We start from the raw sequence: 16,322 nt of genomic DNA, 5'->3' as shown, positions 1-16,322 counted from the left end.
AATTGAATACCCCTGCTGTAGGCTATACGTATTCAACAATACAAATATATACTGTATAGAACAAGGAATCAATACATATAGTAAATGACAATATAAAACAAGCAAATCAAATCAAATCAAATCAAGTCAATGAATGAATTTTGGTAGTTCTCTTGAGGAGACTGAGTTAACAAAGTCAAAAGGCAAAAGTGCGTAATGTATATTTGCAGATTTGTGTCAGAGGTGAATTTACTTAATTTGTCACAAATACCAATTAAAAGGAGAATAATACAAGCTAAGAGAGTTCATCGTCCAATATGTCCTTCACAACAGAATTTTGTTTTTAATAGTTTTATTCGTTTTCTTGAGTATCTTGCATTTTGTCTTGTATTTTGTATTTTATTTTTAACTTTTTACCGTAATTAGCATCCTTTCTAAATCCGACATGTTGATATGTTGATATGTTGATATGTTGATCGACATGTTGATTACATTGATTGTGTCGTGTTCATTAACCCATTTAGGCCTGACCTCGAAATTTCAAAAAAATCTTCTAAATCCTCCAGTCAGTCTTCTGAAATAAATATTTTCACGATTTTTCAAAAATAGCAGACCTACAAGCTCGTAGTGCGCCACTCGGTGGCGCGCTATGAGCTTGTAGATCTGCTATTTTTCAATAGCTAAATTATAACGTAATGTTTTAAAACACCAAAAGGGTACCCATTTAGACCCGACACCAGATTCTACTAAATGTCTTCTGAATCATGGCAGTTTTCTGTTCATGTTTCTATGTCAGTGGTTCTCAAACTATCATATACTATTATGTCAACGACCCCAAAAACTATATGTAATTGGCTGCTGAGCCCCATCTGAAAATATGTTTCAGATGGGGGTCTGATGGGTGGGCCAACCACCAGAAGCAAAGATATGAGTTAAAAATGTTCGCCGTGAAAGAATATATATTCAAAGATTTGCGCCACATTTTCATTTTTTTTTTTTTTTTGCAGATCTACGAGCTCGTAGCACGACACATAGCTTGTAGATCTGTTATTTCTCCAATAGCTAAAGTATAACATAATGCTTAAAACACCAAAAGGGGTTCCCGATCCGTCATGAATGGGTGAATAGACGTATATAAACCAAACAACCAGTGTCCTATAGCTGAACGTCAAGTGGGGCTGCATGGGTCCTATACCTCACAGAAGAGGGTCAGTTTGTCGTCGGGGAGCAGCCCATTCGTCTCGTCTAGCAGGAAATCCCGCCTTATAAACCTTTTTTGAAACCCCAGGCCTTCCCCTGGACAAAGCGGTATGCCCTCTGGCTCTCTGCAAAAAACATGATGACAAACAAGGGGGAAAACAAGGTTATGTGGAGAAGTTAACAATATAAGCAGGCTCTGCGCTCGCACGTTCGCTGGCGCGCACGCAGCGTGTGTGTGTGTTGTGTTATGAGTCAGGGACATAAGCATGAACAATGGAGAAACGGGCTGGATGCAAGAAGCATCGCCTGCAGGGAGCTTTTAACACTTCAGAAGAAAACTGAATCTCTCTCTCTTTCATAAACACTAGCAGTAAGCATGAGACGGAGACGTTATGCCTCTTTGGCCAGGAAGTAGGAAATTGCAGGGATCAAAGGAGTCCAATTATCGTGTGTTTATGGAGTGCCAATTATCTCTGACAGTGTCAGGATGTGTTCTGTAAGTCGACAAAGCACATGTAATACCACACACTGTGAGGGCATGCACTTCAAGAACAATCACCATAGCAGCTACAATCAATCGCATGCGAGGACCAACAAAAAATGGGACGAAATGGTATCAGTTAGTGTGGCTTGGAATAAGAATACATTCTCATCTCATTGTATACAAGCAACTGAAGCAACGGTGCTTGAATGGATGCTGCTGCTGGGGGGGGAGGGGGGGGGGCACTCTGTATTAAACCCCAGCTTGCACAGGGGTTTACTCGTGCTATACATGCAAAGGCAAAAAACCCTTTGGCCAGTAGAGGCGTGGGGCGGCTTCAAAACGTTGGCCAGCCACTCTGGTGGGGGGCTTGGTTTCATCTAATTCACAGTATAGTGACAGAGGGACCCATCGTAGGTTTGATGATGTCTATACTTGCAATCCTAGTGACTTTGTAGCAGAGCTCTAAGCGAAAGCCCATGCCCCCCACCCCCCACCCACCCCACCCCCCCGCGCAGTTTATTTTTAACCACCCACTCTCACTCACAGCAGCATGATGATCTACCGCCTGCTCCACTCACAATTTCATTGGTACACAAATACAAACGGAAAGAAAGAGAGAGAGATAACGGGGGAGCAGGCTTTCAGCCCATTTCAGCACCACGGACAGAGACACAGCGTGCGCTGGGCTCTGTCTGTGACTGTGTGTGTGCGTGTGCGTGTGCGTGTGCGTGTGTGTGTGTGCTGATCAGTACATCAAAACTGTCAATTATAGGCTGTCACTGACTGACGGTTGTATGCGCATAAAAAAATCACTCTGTGTCGTTTAGATACCTCAATGAAATAATGAGCGCCTCAGAAAACAGTGTCTTATTTACACAGACATTTATTCATATCCTTGTCCATGCAGGCTATCATTGACTTCAATGAATTCCTTTAAACGTTCAGCACCAGTTTGTCTCTTGTCAGTTCGTTTTTTTTGTACTGCCTGTTCCCCCGCCGGCAGCAACTGAAAGACTGCTCGCTTTCAGTTGCTGTATAGGACTTAATTCCATACTAAGATTTTTTTGGGGGCTTTTTGCTGCCTTTACTGATAGATCACTTCAAGGGAAAAGGCCCGCTCTACTCAGACAGTTTTATATAGTTGTGATTCTGGTTAGGAACCAGAATCACTGAACATATAAAGCAATATCAGGACAAAAGAAGAGAAATCCCCCATAGCTAGACACTTCAACAGCACTGGACATGACATATGTACCCTGAGGTTTCAACGCATAGAACATATCACCCCTTTAAAGAGAGGTGGGGACTAGGTTGGTGGAGGGTGTGTAGAGCCCAGGATCACATTAGATAATTGACACAGGGGTGAAAAATGGGTTACAAAATCGTGGGATAAAAAAATATAATATATATATATTTTAAAAAAGAGAGAGGTGGGGACAGAGATCGGGTATTATTGCAACGTGAAGCATTTTGGATCCATTTCTTAAACACTGTATTTCCTAAAGGTCTAAATGAAGAATTGGTGTTAAACAGTTTTCTATGAATAACTTTTTTTTGTTCTTATAATAATATGTATGTTCACTACTATGTATGTCTTTAATAATGAGACACGGCTAGTGTATAGTCCCTTTTAATTGAACAAAAAATTCTATATAACTATGTCATTTCCGTTGCTACTGCCAATTTTGACACTGACGAAGGCCTGCGCGCCGAAACGGATTTGTCTGTCCGGTATGACTGCTGCTGCGGAGCACTATCTTTATTAATAAAGACTCTTACTCGACTGGAAGTGCGGATTTAATTCATTTTCTTTACTGATAGATGGAACAGTAGACTGACAGGAAATGGGCAGAGCGGTGGGAGGGGTGACACGCGTGCAGCAAAGGTCGTCGAGATCGGGGCTCGAACCCGCGACACGCTGTCAGCCTGGATAAACAGCCTATAAGGTGGCCAGAAGGCTACGCCAGACGCCCGTATACTGCCCATATACTTCATTCCTTGACCACTTATCCTGTTGTTGATTGGCCAGGTTTCATGGCACTTACTCTGTCCTTGTACGTTGTATAGGTGGAGTCAAGTGACTGCAAAATACCTAGATTCTCTATGGCTCGGCTCATGTCACATGCACCATTCCTAAAAACCTCCATGGACAGAATTATAGCCATCAATCAAGAGTCCAAGTGCCATTAAGAAAATGCTTCCCCAACCACAGAAATAAGGAAAAACAGAAAATGCATGAAGGAATAGCTTTGCGATTTATGGCCTTTTTTATATGGCCCTGTGAGGGTATAAGTGGACATATAAATCATACCGGGGAAAATGCAACACCGACAGCATCACCAACGAACCGCCAGACAACTTCACTGTGGTCAAGGATTTACACTATCAATAGAAAATACATTCTGGGCAAAGGGGGCGAATGAGTTCACAGTATAGGCCGTAACGCATCAATAACCGGCGACTTCCATGCAATATACACACGCACGTATATAACTCACGCTGTGGTTCCCTCCACTGCTTCAGACCTCTAGACTGTAGCCACTATTTCAACATAGTCAGATGATGGGTGTAGCCTTCAGACAGGGGGATTCATGCAACTGGAACTTCTTAACCCATTCTGACCCGAGATCAGATTCTAATAATGTCTTCTACATCCTGACAGTCTTCCATTCTGACCTGAGATCAGATTCTAAAAATGTCTTCTATGTCAGTCGCTCTTCGATATTAAAAAAATAGCAGACCTACAAGCTCGTAGCAATAGCATGACATAATGCTAACACCAAAAGGGGTTCCCGCGCAAAATGGGTTAACCCATTGAGACCACATTCTGCGAATGTCTTCTAAATCCTGACAGGTTTCTGCATGGCACTCGGTGGCGCCACGCTACGAACTTGTAGATCTGCTATTTTTGAAGAAAAAAATAATCTTGTGCCTTGTAGGTCTGCTTTTTTTCAACAGCTTAAGTTTAAAATAGTGGTTAAAAGCTTAGGTGACGCAGATGCGTTCCAGGTCTGGGTTATAAGTCCTTGTTAGACGCATGGATGGTGCACAGTGTGACAACTGTCACACTGCAACACATTGTGAGCTTGTAGATCGGCTATTTACAGAGCACGACACCGTCAAGTGGTATATATTGCACAGGGAAGATATTATGACAAATGACTATATATACATTAGGCCTGTCACAACTATTACGTATTATCGCCTAATCATTTCATCAATTATTTCAGATAATCGCAATTATTTCTGCATATTAAAATCGTCAATAGTTTCCACGTTGAAAAATGTCCATGCATGTTCAAAAAATAGCAGAAATAGCAGATCTACACGCTTGTGTTGTCCCTTTCTGACATGTTGTATAAGCTTGTAGATCAACTATTTTGTACATTTTTTCGGTCAGTGATTTCTTTGCATTTTTAAGTCATTTGTCATAATATCTTCCCTGTGCAATTTCCGATTACGACGCCTAAAAGGCAAACGGAAGCACAGATTGTAATGTTCCCAATGTTCAATGCAAAAAAAAACAATAACAATTAAATCGCATAATGCCAATTATCCGTGCGATAATTCATCGTCACCTTAAATTTGTAACCCCTGACAGCCATAGTATATAAATCCGGCTTCACAGTATGTTAAATGCCCTGAATGGTGATCGTGGTGGTGATGGGGGGGGGGGGGGACTGGGGCGGGGGGGTTGGGGGGGGACTGGGGGGGGGAGGGGGGATGTGGGGGGAGGGGGGATGGGGGGGGGACTGCAGAGGAGAGTGACGGAAGGCTGAAGTGCATATGCAGTTATTCACTCTGCCACTCATGCAGGGGGGTCCCTCTAATCCCCCTCTGGAGACTTTGTATGCACACACACACACACACACACACACACACACACACACACACACACACACACACACACAAAACACACACATCGCAGATCCCAAACAGCAGTTTCCCCTCCACGCCCCCCCCCCTTCTTTTTCATTGTTCCTTATTCATTGTTCTCCTCGCCTCTGTGTATCACAGAAGTCGATTCCGTCAGACGTTGTCAGTTTTGCAGACTCAAAGCTCTCTCAACCAAAGCCAGCCTCACATGGCTGAAAAGAAGAATAAAACTTGTATACACATGGCCTCGGTGTGTGCGCCGTACACACACACACACACACACACACACACACACACACACACACACGGCACCATGTGGGTCTGCATGCGTTGACAGACGGCAAAGGACTACTCATGTGCTTCAATTCCTCCAGTTCCATGCGTGTCCTTTAAACTGCGATTGATGAAAACATATAGCATGTTCAGAATCGGACAAAAGTCCCAGGACAGTACATTTCCTTCTTGTGAAGTGGTGACATTTGGGTTATGAAAAAAAAGACTAGCAGCGTGTGAAGTTCTTCCCTTCCGGCTGTGTCTGGCTGAGTTAAACTATAAAGTAAGGTGTGAGAGGAGAGGGGAGGAGAGGGGAGGGGAGGGGAGAGGAGAGGAGAGGAGAGGAGAGGAGAGGAGAGGGGAGGGGAGGGGAGGGGAGGGGAGAGGAGAGGAGAGGAGAGGAGAGGAGAGGAGAGGAGAGGAGAGGAGAGGAGAGGAGAGGAGAGGAGAGGAGAGGAGAGGAGAGGAGAGGAGAGGAGAGGAGAGGAGAGGAGAGGAGAGGAGAGGAGAGGAGAGGAGAGGAGAGGAGAGGAGAGGAGAGGAGAGGAGAGGAGAGGAGAGGAGAGGAGAGGAGAGGAGAGGAGAGGATGAAGGCTGAGAGGAAATGCAGATCAGTAAAGGATGTGAAGGAGCCATTTCTGCCTGTGTGTGCCTTTAAACTGTTTGATGGGCGGGTTCACCATGGGGGGTGTGTGTCACAAGGATTGGCATATGTGAACACAGGTGCAACAAGCCAGGTGGAATGGTTTGGAAGGTATGGGCACAACAGGCTAAGAGATCACACGGTTTTACCGTATCACTGTATTTTGCATAACGAAAACTGCTGTATTACAGAACGTGTACAATAAATGGGAACCTCACCCTACAGCAGTCAATGCCTGGACAATATAATATATACGCGTCAAAAACAGTTTCTGTATGCATGTGCCCAGCCGAGAGGCAAAGTATAGTTTGAGCTTGCCTCTACACAAGTAAAAACCCGATCTTGTGGACAAAGGAAGACAATCACGTCTCATCTCATCTCATCTGGAGAACCTGAGATCCTGCTCACGACTGCAGAACAAGTGGAGCACCCTGGATGGAAGAAGAGCTTTGGATCGTTCCCGAACTGGACTGGACAACTTCAACACTTCGCTCATCTGAGAACGGCGTCTCCCCCCCCCCCCCCTTTGTGAAAGAAACGGAGCGCACCGTTCGCCGACACATGCAAAATGCTGCAGGCTATCGCTGGTTAGTGCATATTCACTCACACATTTATTTTTGTTTGGAGCGGCATCGCACCGTAAAATGACTTGGATCACAGCCGCTGTTTGATGAACAAACAACCCCCCCCCCCCCCCCCCCCCTTCTGCCATACACGCGCACACCAAGACCACAAGAGTGCGTGTCTCTGACAAAACGGCACAACGCACTAACGCAGCATCTTTGCACAATATCCGCACACACACATGCCTAACTGGTTCTTATTGTTTGGATGCAAATGAAAACACTGCGTAAGGTCTTATTGTTGTTTGCAAACGAAACTACACTGTTTAAAGGTCTTATTATTGGTTGCAAACGAATGCACTGTTTGGGTCTTATTGTTCATGGTTGCATTTAATACAGTCTTATTGTTGGTTGCAAATGAATGTGTATTTTATTTTTGGGTAAAACGAATTTATGCACTGGTTTATTGTTGGTTCACTTGGTTGAAAATGAGCAGTACCAAACAAACCGGGTCTGCAGAAATGCAAATGAGCAGTACCAAACAAACCGGGTCTGCAGAAATACAAACGGTTTCTGATATTGAAAAAAGGGTGAGAACGCCAACTTTGAAAGGAATCCAAATGACAATGGAACGGCTTCAAATGGAAAGGAATGGAAAGGTTAAACAGGCAAACAAACTAAAGACACAAACCACTGCTCTCATGGCTTCAAAGGAAAATGTCTCTGCTGTCCATCAAAATCTGAGAAGGATCAAAACCCTATTTGAAAAGGCTGAAGAACAGCACAACACACTGTTCACTGAGTTTCCTATGCCTGAGGGGGAGCAAAGTAAACAAAATGCATGGCTCCATTCAGTGATGACAAAGAGTAACACGTTCATTAAAGACACATCACAATGGTTACAGGAAAATGGTTTTTCAAATGAGGATGGTGAATATGATAATGCAAATGATGATTTGGGTGAACATGTACAGTGTCAAGATTACATTAATCCTGAGGACAGTGTGTCTAATGTATCTGTGTCTCATGTGTCAAAGGGGTCAAAGAGGTCAAGGGCCTCTAGCAAAGGTTCTGGGGTGTCATCTGCATGCTTAATGGCTAAGGCAGAAAAGGCAGCTTTATTGGAAAAAGTGGCTGCTCTGCAAAAGAGACACGAAATAGAGGCACAAGAGGAAAAATTGAGGAAAAGCAAGGAGCAATTGGACCTCAATATGCAAATAGCAGCTGCTGATGCAATGGTATCTGTGTTGGAGGGCAGTGATGTTGGAGGAAAGGCCCCTTCAAATGGAATGAACTCTTATGTGAGCAAAGGTTTTAAAGGGCAAGGTCTTGCATTTAACCCAAAAGCACAAGAGTTTGTGCCAAAGATGGACGCCAAAGGCTCAACAGCACCACCTATTCCATCTGCCCCTGATGTTCGACCAAAGGTGAAAGGTTATCATACTATGGACCCTCAAAGTGCAAAACTTCCCACTGTCGGACAACTGCTGCAACCAAACATTGGACCATTGCTAACAATCACCCCAAGGAACACCATTCAGAATGTCAATACAATTTCAGAACCTCATGTACAGCTACAACCCATAAACAGGTCCCTGTCTGCACAAAACCAAACACCAGTACAGTCATTACAAAACTCAGTTGACCCAGAGACTCTTTGTGGAATCATGAAACGCCAAAATGAAATAACTACACTGCTGGTACAACAAATGGCATCCACTCTACCACAAAGAGACATAGCAGTGTTTGATGGTAATCCATTACAGTGTACTTCATTTATCAGGACCTTTGAACATTGTGTCGAAGCTAAGGCAAGCAGTTACCAAGACTGTCTATATTACTTGGAGCAGTACACCAGGGGGCAGCCCAGAGAGCTGGTGAGGAGCTGCCTACATATGCTCCCACAAGAAGGCTATGAAAGGGCAAAGGCACTGTTGAAAGAGCACTTTGGCAATGAATATGGAATAGCCACAGCCTATATGGATAAAGCTTTTGGATGGGCCCCTATTAAAGCCGAGGATATTAAAACACTGCAGGAATTTGCATTGTTCTTAAGAGGGTGCTGCAATGCTATGATGGAGATCCAATATATGGAGGAGATGGACATCCCATCAAACATGAGGCAGGTCATGCTGAAATTTCCATATAAGCTGCGGGAAAGATGGAGGTCTCAGGCTTGTGCGATTCAGGACCAACGAGGCTACAGGGCCACATTTCCCGACATGGTGACATTTCTGGAGAACCAAGTAAGAGTCTTGACGCATCCCCTTTTTGGAGATATTTCAGATGCACGACCAAGCACCTCACAACAGACTGTAACCCACGACCAAGCACCTCACAACAGACTGTAACCCGAAGCAGACAGCTACCCAGGAGTTACACCAAGCACCTCACAACAGACTGTAACCCGAAGCAGACAGCTACCCAGGAGTTACACCAAGCACCTCACAACAGACTGTAACCCGAAGCAGACAGCTACCCACGACCAAGCACCTCACAACAGACTGTAACCCAAAGCAGACAGCTACCCAGGAGTTACACCAAGCACCTCACAACAGACTGTAACCCGAAGCAGACAGCTACCCACGACCAAGCACCTCACAACAGACTGTAACCCGAAGCAGACAGCTACCCAGGAGTTACTTCAAGCACCTCACAACAGACTGTAACCCGAAGCAGACAGCTACCCAGGAGTTACATCAATGAAAGCAGTTTTGCAACAACAATCACAGCTACCAACCATACTGCAACCCCTGAGTCCATAACATCACAGGAGCCAGCTTCAGAATCCTGTCTGTACTGTGGAGAGAGACATCCATTATTCCGGTGTTCAACACTGAATGCAATTTCTCAAAGGGAGAAAATAGAATTTCTGAAAGTAAAAGGAATTTGCTTTGGATGCCTGAAAGCAGGACATAGAAATATACAATGTAGAGGTCGTATGACTTGTGATGAGTGTAATTTAAAACATCCAGCAATTCTGCATATTCACAGAGACGAGACACGGGAAAGACAAGTTAGTAGCGCACTTGTCTCCCTCCAAGCATATGGTTGTACTGGGGCCGGAGACCAAGACAGCACACTTTCTATCGTGCCTGTGCAGATAAAATCTAAGAAGGGAGATAAGGTGCTGCAGACGTATGCTTTCTTGGATCCTGGAAGTACAGCAACCTTTTGCACAAAAAAAATTGAATTTGCAGGGTACAAAAACCAACATCCTACTGCGCACGATGGGCCAGGATAGTGCTGTTAAAAGTGAAATCTTTACAGGACTGGAGGTGTCCAGGTTGGATGGCAACCAATTTGTGGAGCTCCCAGAGATGTTCACTCATCATACTATCCCTGTTTCAAGGAGTAATATTCCCACACAGAAAGATATCGACAAATGGGAATATCTAAAGGCCGTCAAAATCCCAGAATTAGACGCTGACATTGAAATGTTGATCGGGACGAATGCGTCAAAACTCATGGAACCCTGGGAAGTAATAAATAGCTCTGGTGACGGACCCTATGCAGTGAGGACCCTATTGGGGTGGGTCATCAACGGCCCTTTGAGGGGCAATAATGGTTGCCAGAGAAACAGTACAACCATATATGCCAACAGGATCTCTATTGTCGAGCTGGAGGAGCTGCACAAAGACCAGGAGTCCCGTTCGGAGCAGAGCATGGGAGAGGAGCTGAGACCGAGAGGCTTACAGCAAGCTGGAGAGGGACAAGAACACACAGATAGAGCTGCTAACCAACCGACTTCAGCAGGTGGAGGACGACAACAGTGACATGTCCATGAACATGTGCCGGCTCAAGCAACAGACGGAAAAACTGGACGTGGAGAAACAGAGGATGACGGACAAGCAGGAGGACACAAGTCTGCGTCTGAAGGATGAGATGGACCTCTACAGGAAGATGATGGACAAACTGAGACAAAACAGGCAGCAGTTCCAGAAGGAGAAGGAGGCAATGCAGGAGGTGATCGAGGATCTGCGTCGGGAGCTAGAGCACCTCCAGCTGTTCAAGCTGGAGACGGAGAAGCCCGGCGGCGGTCGCAGCTCCTCCTCCAGCCTGTCCGACATCACCTACAGGACCAGGGAGATGGAACTGGAGCACGAGGTGAAGAGACTCAAAACAGGAGAATCAGAAGTTGAGGGAACAGAATGACGAGTTGAACGGTCAGATCCTCAGCCTGAGTCTTTATGAAGCCAAGAACCTGTTTGCCACACAGACTAAGGCCCAGTCTCTGGCTGCTGAGATAGACAATGCCTCCAGAGACCAGTTAATGGATGCCCTGAAGAAGCAGGAAGAAATCAATTTCCGTCTGCGGCAGTACATGGACAAGATCATCCTGAATATCCTGGACCACAACCCCTCCATCCTGGAGATCAAGAACTGACAGTCACACAACTAGCAAGGACAAGGGAGTACTTGCTGCTACCGCAGGAACGACAAAAGTGGACGAAGCCTCACAGGAGTTACATGACAGGGGACATTGTTGTCATGGATCAAAATGCTCCTCATGGATCATGGGAAAGGTGACAAGGACCTTCCCGGACAGGAAAGGATTCGTACGTTCAGTACAGTTGAAGACAAGGACAGGGCAGTTGGAGCGGCCCATATCCAAGCTCTTCCTGCTTCAAGAAGCACTGTAATAATTCATGACTTAATATTGAACTATGGCTCCCTTTGATAATTGCTCATCATATTCACAATTAGGGGCCGGGGTGAAGGAGCCATTTCTGCCTGTGTGTGCCTTTAAACTGTTTGATGGGCGGGTTCACCATGGGGGGTGTGTGTCACAAGGATTGGCATATGTGAACACAGGTGCAACAAGCCAGGTGGAATGGTTTGGAAGGTATGGGCACAACAGGCTAAGAGATCACACGTTTTTACCGTATCACTGTATTTTGCATAACGAAAACTGCTGTATTACAGAACATGTACAATAAATGGGAACCTCACCCTACAGCAGTCAATGTCTGGACAATATAATATATACGCGTCAAAAACAGTTTCTGTATGCATGTGCCCAGCCGAGAGGCAAAGTATAGTTTGAGCTTGCCTCTACAGATGGGTTTTACTCTGCTGCTGCTGATGTGTGTGTGCGTGCGTGCCTGCCTGCGTGTGATAATGCCACTCCCCTATCAGGGGTCTCTGACCCGGAGCAGACGCTCTGCCCTGGCACAGAATCAACTCCAGGTCAGACCACTGTGGTGTCTCACGTTTTCCACAAAGCTGCGGACCAAGGTAGCAAGAGAGGCAGAACACAGGCCGAATACTAAACCAACTGTGAGACAGACCAAGGAGGAGAGTGAGCGAGAAAGACTGTGTGTGTGTGTGTGTGTGTGTGTGTGTGTGACTGTGTGTGTGTGTGTGTGTGTGTGTGTGTGTGTGTGTGTGTGTGTGTGTGTGTGTGTGTGTGTGTGTGTGTGTGTGTGTGACTGTGTGCGTGCATGCGTGCATGCGTGGTGTGAGAGAGAGAGAGAGAGAGAGAGAGAGAGAGAGAGGGGGGGAGGGGGAGTTTGAGTGAGAGGTACCAAGATACCTGTCAAGTTCTGAGTGTCTGAGGACGTCAGAAAGCCAGCGAAAGAGATAGAATAAGATTGAAGAGAAAGGGAAGAGAGAGTGGGGGGGGGAAGACCGGGGGTGAAAAAAAAGGAGTCTGGGCAGGAGATTGGAAGAAGGGAGAGAGAGAGAGAGAGAGAGAGAGAGACAGAAAGGTCTGGGCACAGCAGAGCGCTGCATGCCAGGGTGTTTTGGTGAGAGCAGAGCATCCATATTCAGGTCCGTGGCTCTGGGGCACGCTTGGCACACAGAGCGAAAAGGTGGCCAGGAAAACGGTGGCTGGCAAGCCTGCGTGCGACTCTAACCCATTTTGGGCCGGGAACCCCCTTTTGGCGTTAGCATTATGCTATGCTTTATAGCTATTGAAAAATAGCAGATCTACACAAGCTCATAGCACGCCACCGAGTGGCGCGCTACGAGCTTGTATATGTCTGCTATTTTTGAAAAATCGAAAGAACGACCAACACAGAGACATAGCTTTTTCGAGGATGTCAGGATGTATACAGTAGAAGACATTTTGTAGAATCTGATCTCAGGTCAGAATGGAAAACTGTCAGGATGTATAGAAGACATTTTGTAGAAATCTGATCTCAGGTCAGAACGGGCTAAACGGCCAACACGGCAGCCAGAGTCAACAGTGGAGCCGCGGCTAACTCACACCAGCCACGATGCCTCCAACACAATCACGCTGTCTGTTCTTCTCCCCCACAACCCCCTCCCCCCCCCTCCACCCGTCTGTCATGCTACTTTCTCTGCCCGTCCCTCACGTGTATACCAACTTTATCAACAAATCAACACAAATCAACACGACTCTATATTGGCCTGTGCTGAAAAGCAATCCCCGCTGCTCCCTCCCCCCCTCCCCCCTCCCTCCCCCCCAGCCCCATTGATCTGAAGCGTCAATTAGCCGTGGCCGTGGCAGCACGTGGCCTTCAGCTAGCTAGCTAGCAAACTTGTCAATCCATACGAGTGCACCGCGTTCATTTTCACCAGTATCTGATTTAGGTGTGTAATCCTACTATACACACACACACACACACAAAAACAGAGCTGGCTGACAAACACTCTCAATCACATAAACATGCATGTGCACATGCACGAGCACGAGCACGAGCACACACACACACACACACACACACACACACACACACACACACACACACACACACACACACCTACACGCATACGTGCACACGGAAGAAAATCTAATCTTTATTGAAGAATGAGCTCTATAAGCCAGTGTCAGCACAAACATGCCTATTGACGTTCTTTCCACCGGTGTCAATACCATCTGATTATGTAAAGACTCCAATAACTTCTACTCCATTAGCCCCCCCCCCCACGCAGAATGGCTTGATCGCCTCCATCAGTTACCGAGGGCAACCATCTCTGACACGCGCTCTCTCTCTCTCCGTACCGAGAGCTTCAATTAAGTGAAGCAACGAGAGATGTTGGAACCTTTAACTGCAAGAAGGATGCTACCCGGCGTCAAATAAAAACCTGCTCTCTCTCTCTCTCTCTCAACCGACATTATACTAGACACAAGCACACTTAGCTTTTGGCTAGAACACAACAAAGACCGTCCGTCCGTCTGGAGGGAAGATTTAACAAGGGAGGTATTTTGAATACAAAACAGCTTGAAGGAGAGGACGAGAACTTTCCATCTCTTCCTCTCGGAGCTGTCACACAGAGGCACGGTCTGCAGGGGGGCCCGCTGCTCTCTCTCTCTGGCTCGAGGGAGGGAAGAGAGGGGAGGGGAGGAGGGAAGGGGGGTGTCAGGAGACAAGTTACAACCTGCCTAGCGCTCTCCTAGGAGAGAAGCAGCACATTAAGCAACAGAGAGAAATGATGTGTCCGGGCCGAGAGAGAGAGAGAGAGAGAGAAACAGCACGAGAGATGGAGACACAGACAGCACGAGAGACAGACAGCACGAGAGAGAGACAGACAGACAGACAGACAGACAGACAGACAGACAGACAGACAGACAGACAGACAGACAGACAGACAGACATGTAGACAGACATGTAGACAGAGTGGAGTGTGTGTTTGGGGTGAGAGGGGTTGGTTGGGCTGCAGCCTGAATCCATCTCCATTAGTAAGCGGGGACCATCAAAAGATCCAGAGGCATGTGCTGTCTCTGGTGATGGTTATAGGGGGGAGGGGAGGGGGGGGGGGGCTGAGTGACGTTGGTGGAGCAACATCATGATAATGGCTGGCTTTAACCAGTCAAAGCCAATCCATGCAACCACGTTTACAGTACAGCATTTAGATACTCCGTTCGCATCGCCTCGTCTTGTAAGAGGATTCTCCATTGATATGAAATAAAGTCATTTTCTATTTATGACAACAAAAGAAAACCTTGTGAGAGAGAGAGGTTATTCCAGGGTAAAAAGGACAGAAAGAGAAATATGGATTCCTACTGCCGCTACAGGGATTGAGAGTGTGAACCAACGCCAGGGAGGTGACACATAAACAGTCCACAGTTTTAACTTAATTAAAGCCACTTTGTTTTTATTTGGCCTTATTTTTCCCTGCAGGCCCATGCCTAGATTAAATTGGATTCTAAATGATCCAGAACAGATAGAGCGATCTTTATACCGCCCATATTCTTAAACGGTGCTCTTACTAGAGGCTCTCCTGTCACAATGCGCTGGAGGTGGGGTAATTTTCTCCTGCGACAGGGTGAGGTGAGCAGAGCAGAGCGCCCAGCTCTCTCTCCCCCGGGGGGAATGATGAGAAGATTGGAGGTGGGCAGGGACGGGGGTGCGTGGGCGGAGGTGTGTGTGTGTGTGTGTGTGTGTGTGTGTGTGTGTGTGTGTGTGTGTGTGTGTGTGTGTGTGTGTGTGTGTGTGTGTGTGTGTGTGTGTGTGTGTGTGTGTGTGTGTGTGTGTGTGTGTGTGTGTGTGTGTGTGTGTGTGTGTGTGTGTGTGTGTGTGTGTGTGTGTGTGTGTGTGTGTGTGTGTGTGTGTGTGTGTGTGTGTGTGTGTACACCAAAGAGCGCACCATTTACAGCCAAAAAGCCCCACGGGACGCCGAAACAGAGGAGAACGAGAAAATGAGATCCTCTTCACTTCACTTCCAACGTTCCCCCGTCTTCGGGGGTCATTTAACCCATTTTGGGCGTGAACCCCCTTTTGGTGTTTTATAGCATTATGTTATACTGCTATTGAAAAATAGCAGATCTACAAGCTCATAGCGCTGCACTCGGTGCCGTGCTATGAGCTATGAGCTATGAACTATGAGCTATGAACTATTTTTGAAAAATTGTGCCTCTAATCTTTGAATATATATTATTACAGAGTGAATATTTTAAGTAAAATCTTTGCTTCTGGGGAGGTCCCTGGAACAACATATTTTCAGATGGGCGGCGGAGGCATATTACATATAGTTTTTGGGGGTCCTTGACATGAAATATTGATAACCACTGATATATTTTTCAGAAAATCTTAAGATTTTTTTTTTAATGTCGACGTCAGGCATAAATAGGTTAAAAGGCAGGGAAAACGCTCAGGAAATAGCCATGTGGCATATAGTGAAAACAGCTTTGAGGACTGTTTATTGCTCATAGCAGAGGCAAATCCTCTCCCCCCCATTACCACATAACCATGCACCTGCATAGAAGAGCCTGCAGAGCAAGCTGTACGCACCATTACAGGCGGCTAAGGCTCCGTGTTCACGTTGTATAATATAGGCTGTTGTGGAAAAGCGAGAGGCAAGAATGCAGCTCAAGCACCGGGAGGTTGGGTGG

At 46.2% G+C, this 16,322-nt stretch overlaps 1 protein-coding gene and 1 pseudogene across 2 annotated transcripts in view; one reads left to right on the top strand and one right to left on the bottom strand.

The window, feature by feature from the left end:
* spop (speckle type BTB/POZ protein) overlaps window positions 1–16,322 on the bottom strand; it is a gene marked incomplete at both ends in the record, with an annotated part of 129,634 nt that overhangs the window by 38,636 nt on the left and 74,676 nt on the right. The window contains 2 exon segments of the mRNA XM_083779017.1: window positions 1,175–1,249; window positions 1,252–1,304. Of these exon segments, the coding sequence (XP_083635143.1) occupies window positions 1,175–1,249; window positions 1,252–1,304 (128 nt within the window).
* On the top strand, window positions 10,249–11,405 carry LOC310869557 (rab11 family-interacting protein 4A-like; annotated as a pseudogene). Its single transcript has one exon. The product of its transcript is annotated as a rab11 family-interacting protein 4A-like (transcript).

This window comes from Protomyctophum parallelum, assembly GCF_964188405.1.
Source record: "Protomyctophum parallelum genome assembly, chromosome: 13".
Taxonomy (NCBI): domain Eukaryota; kingdom Metazoa; phylum Chordata; class Actinopteri; order Myctophiformes; family Myctophidae; genus Protomyctophum; species Protomyctophum parallelum.
The sequence above is the reverse complement of the archived record's forward strand: the minus strand, read 5'-3'. Positions and strand labels throughout refer to the sequence as shown.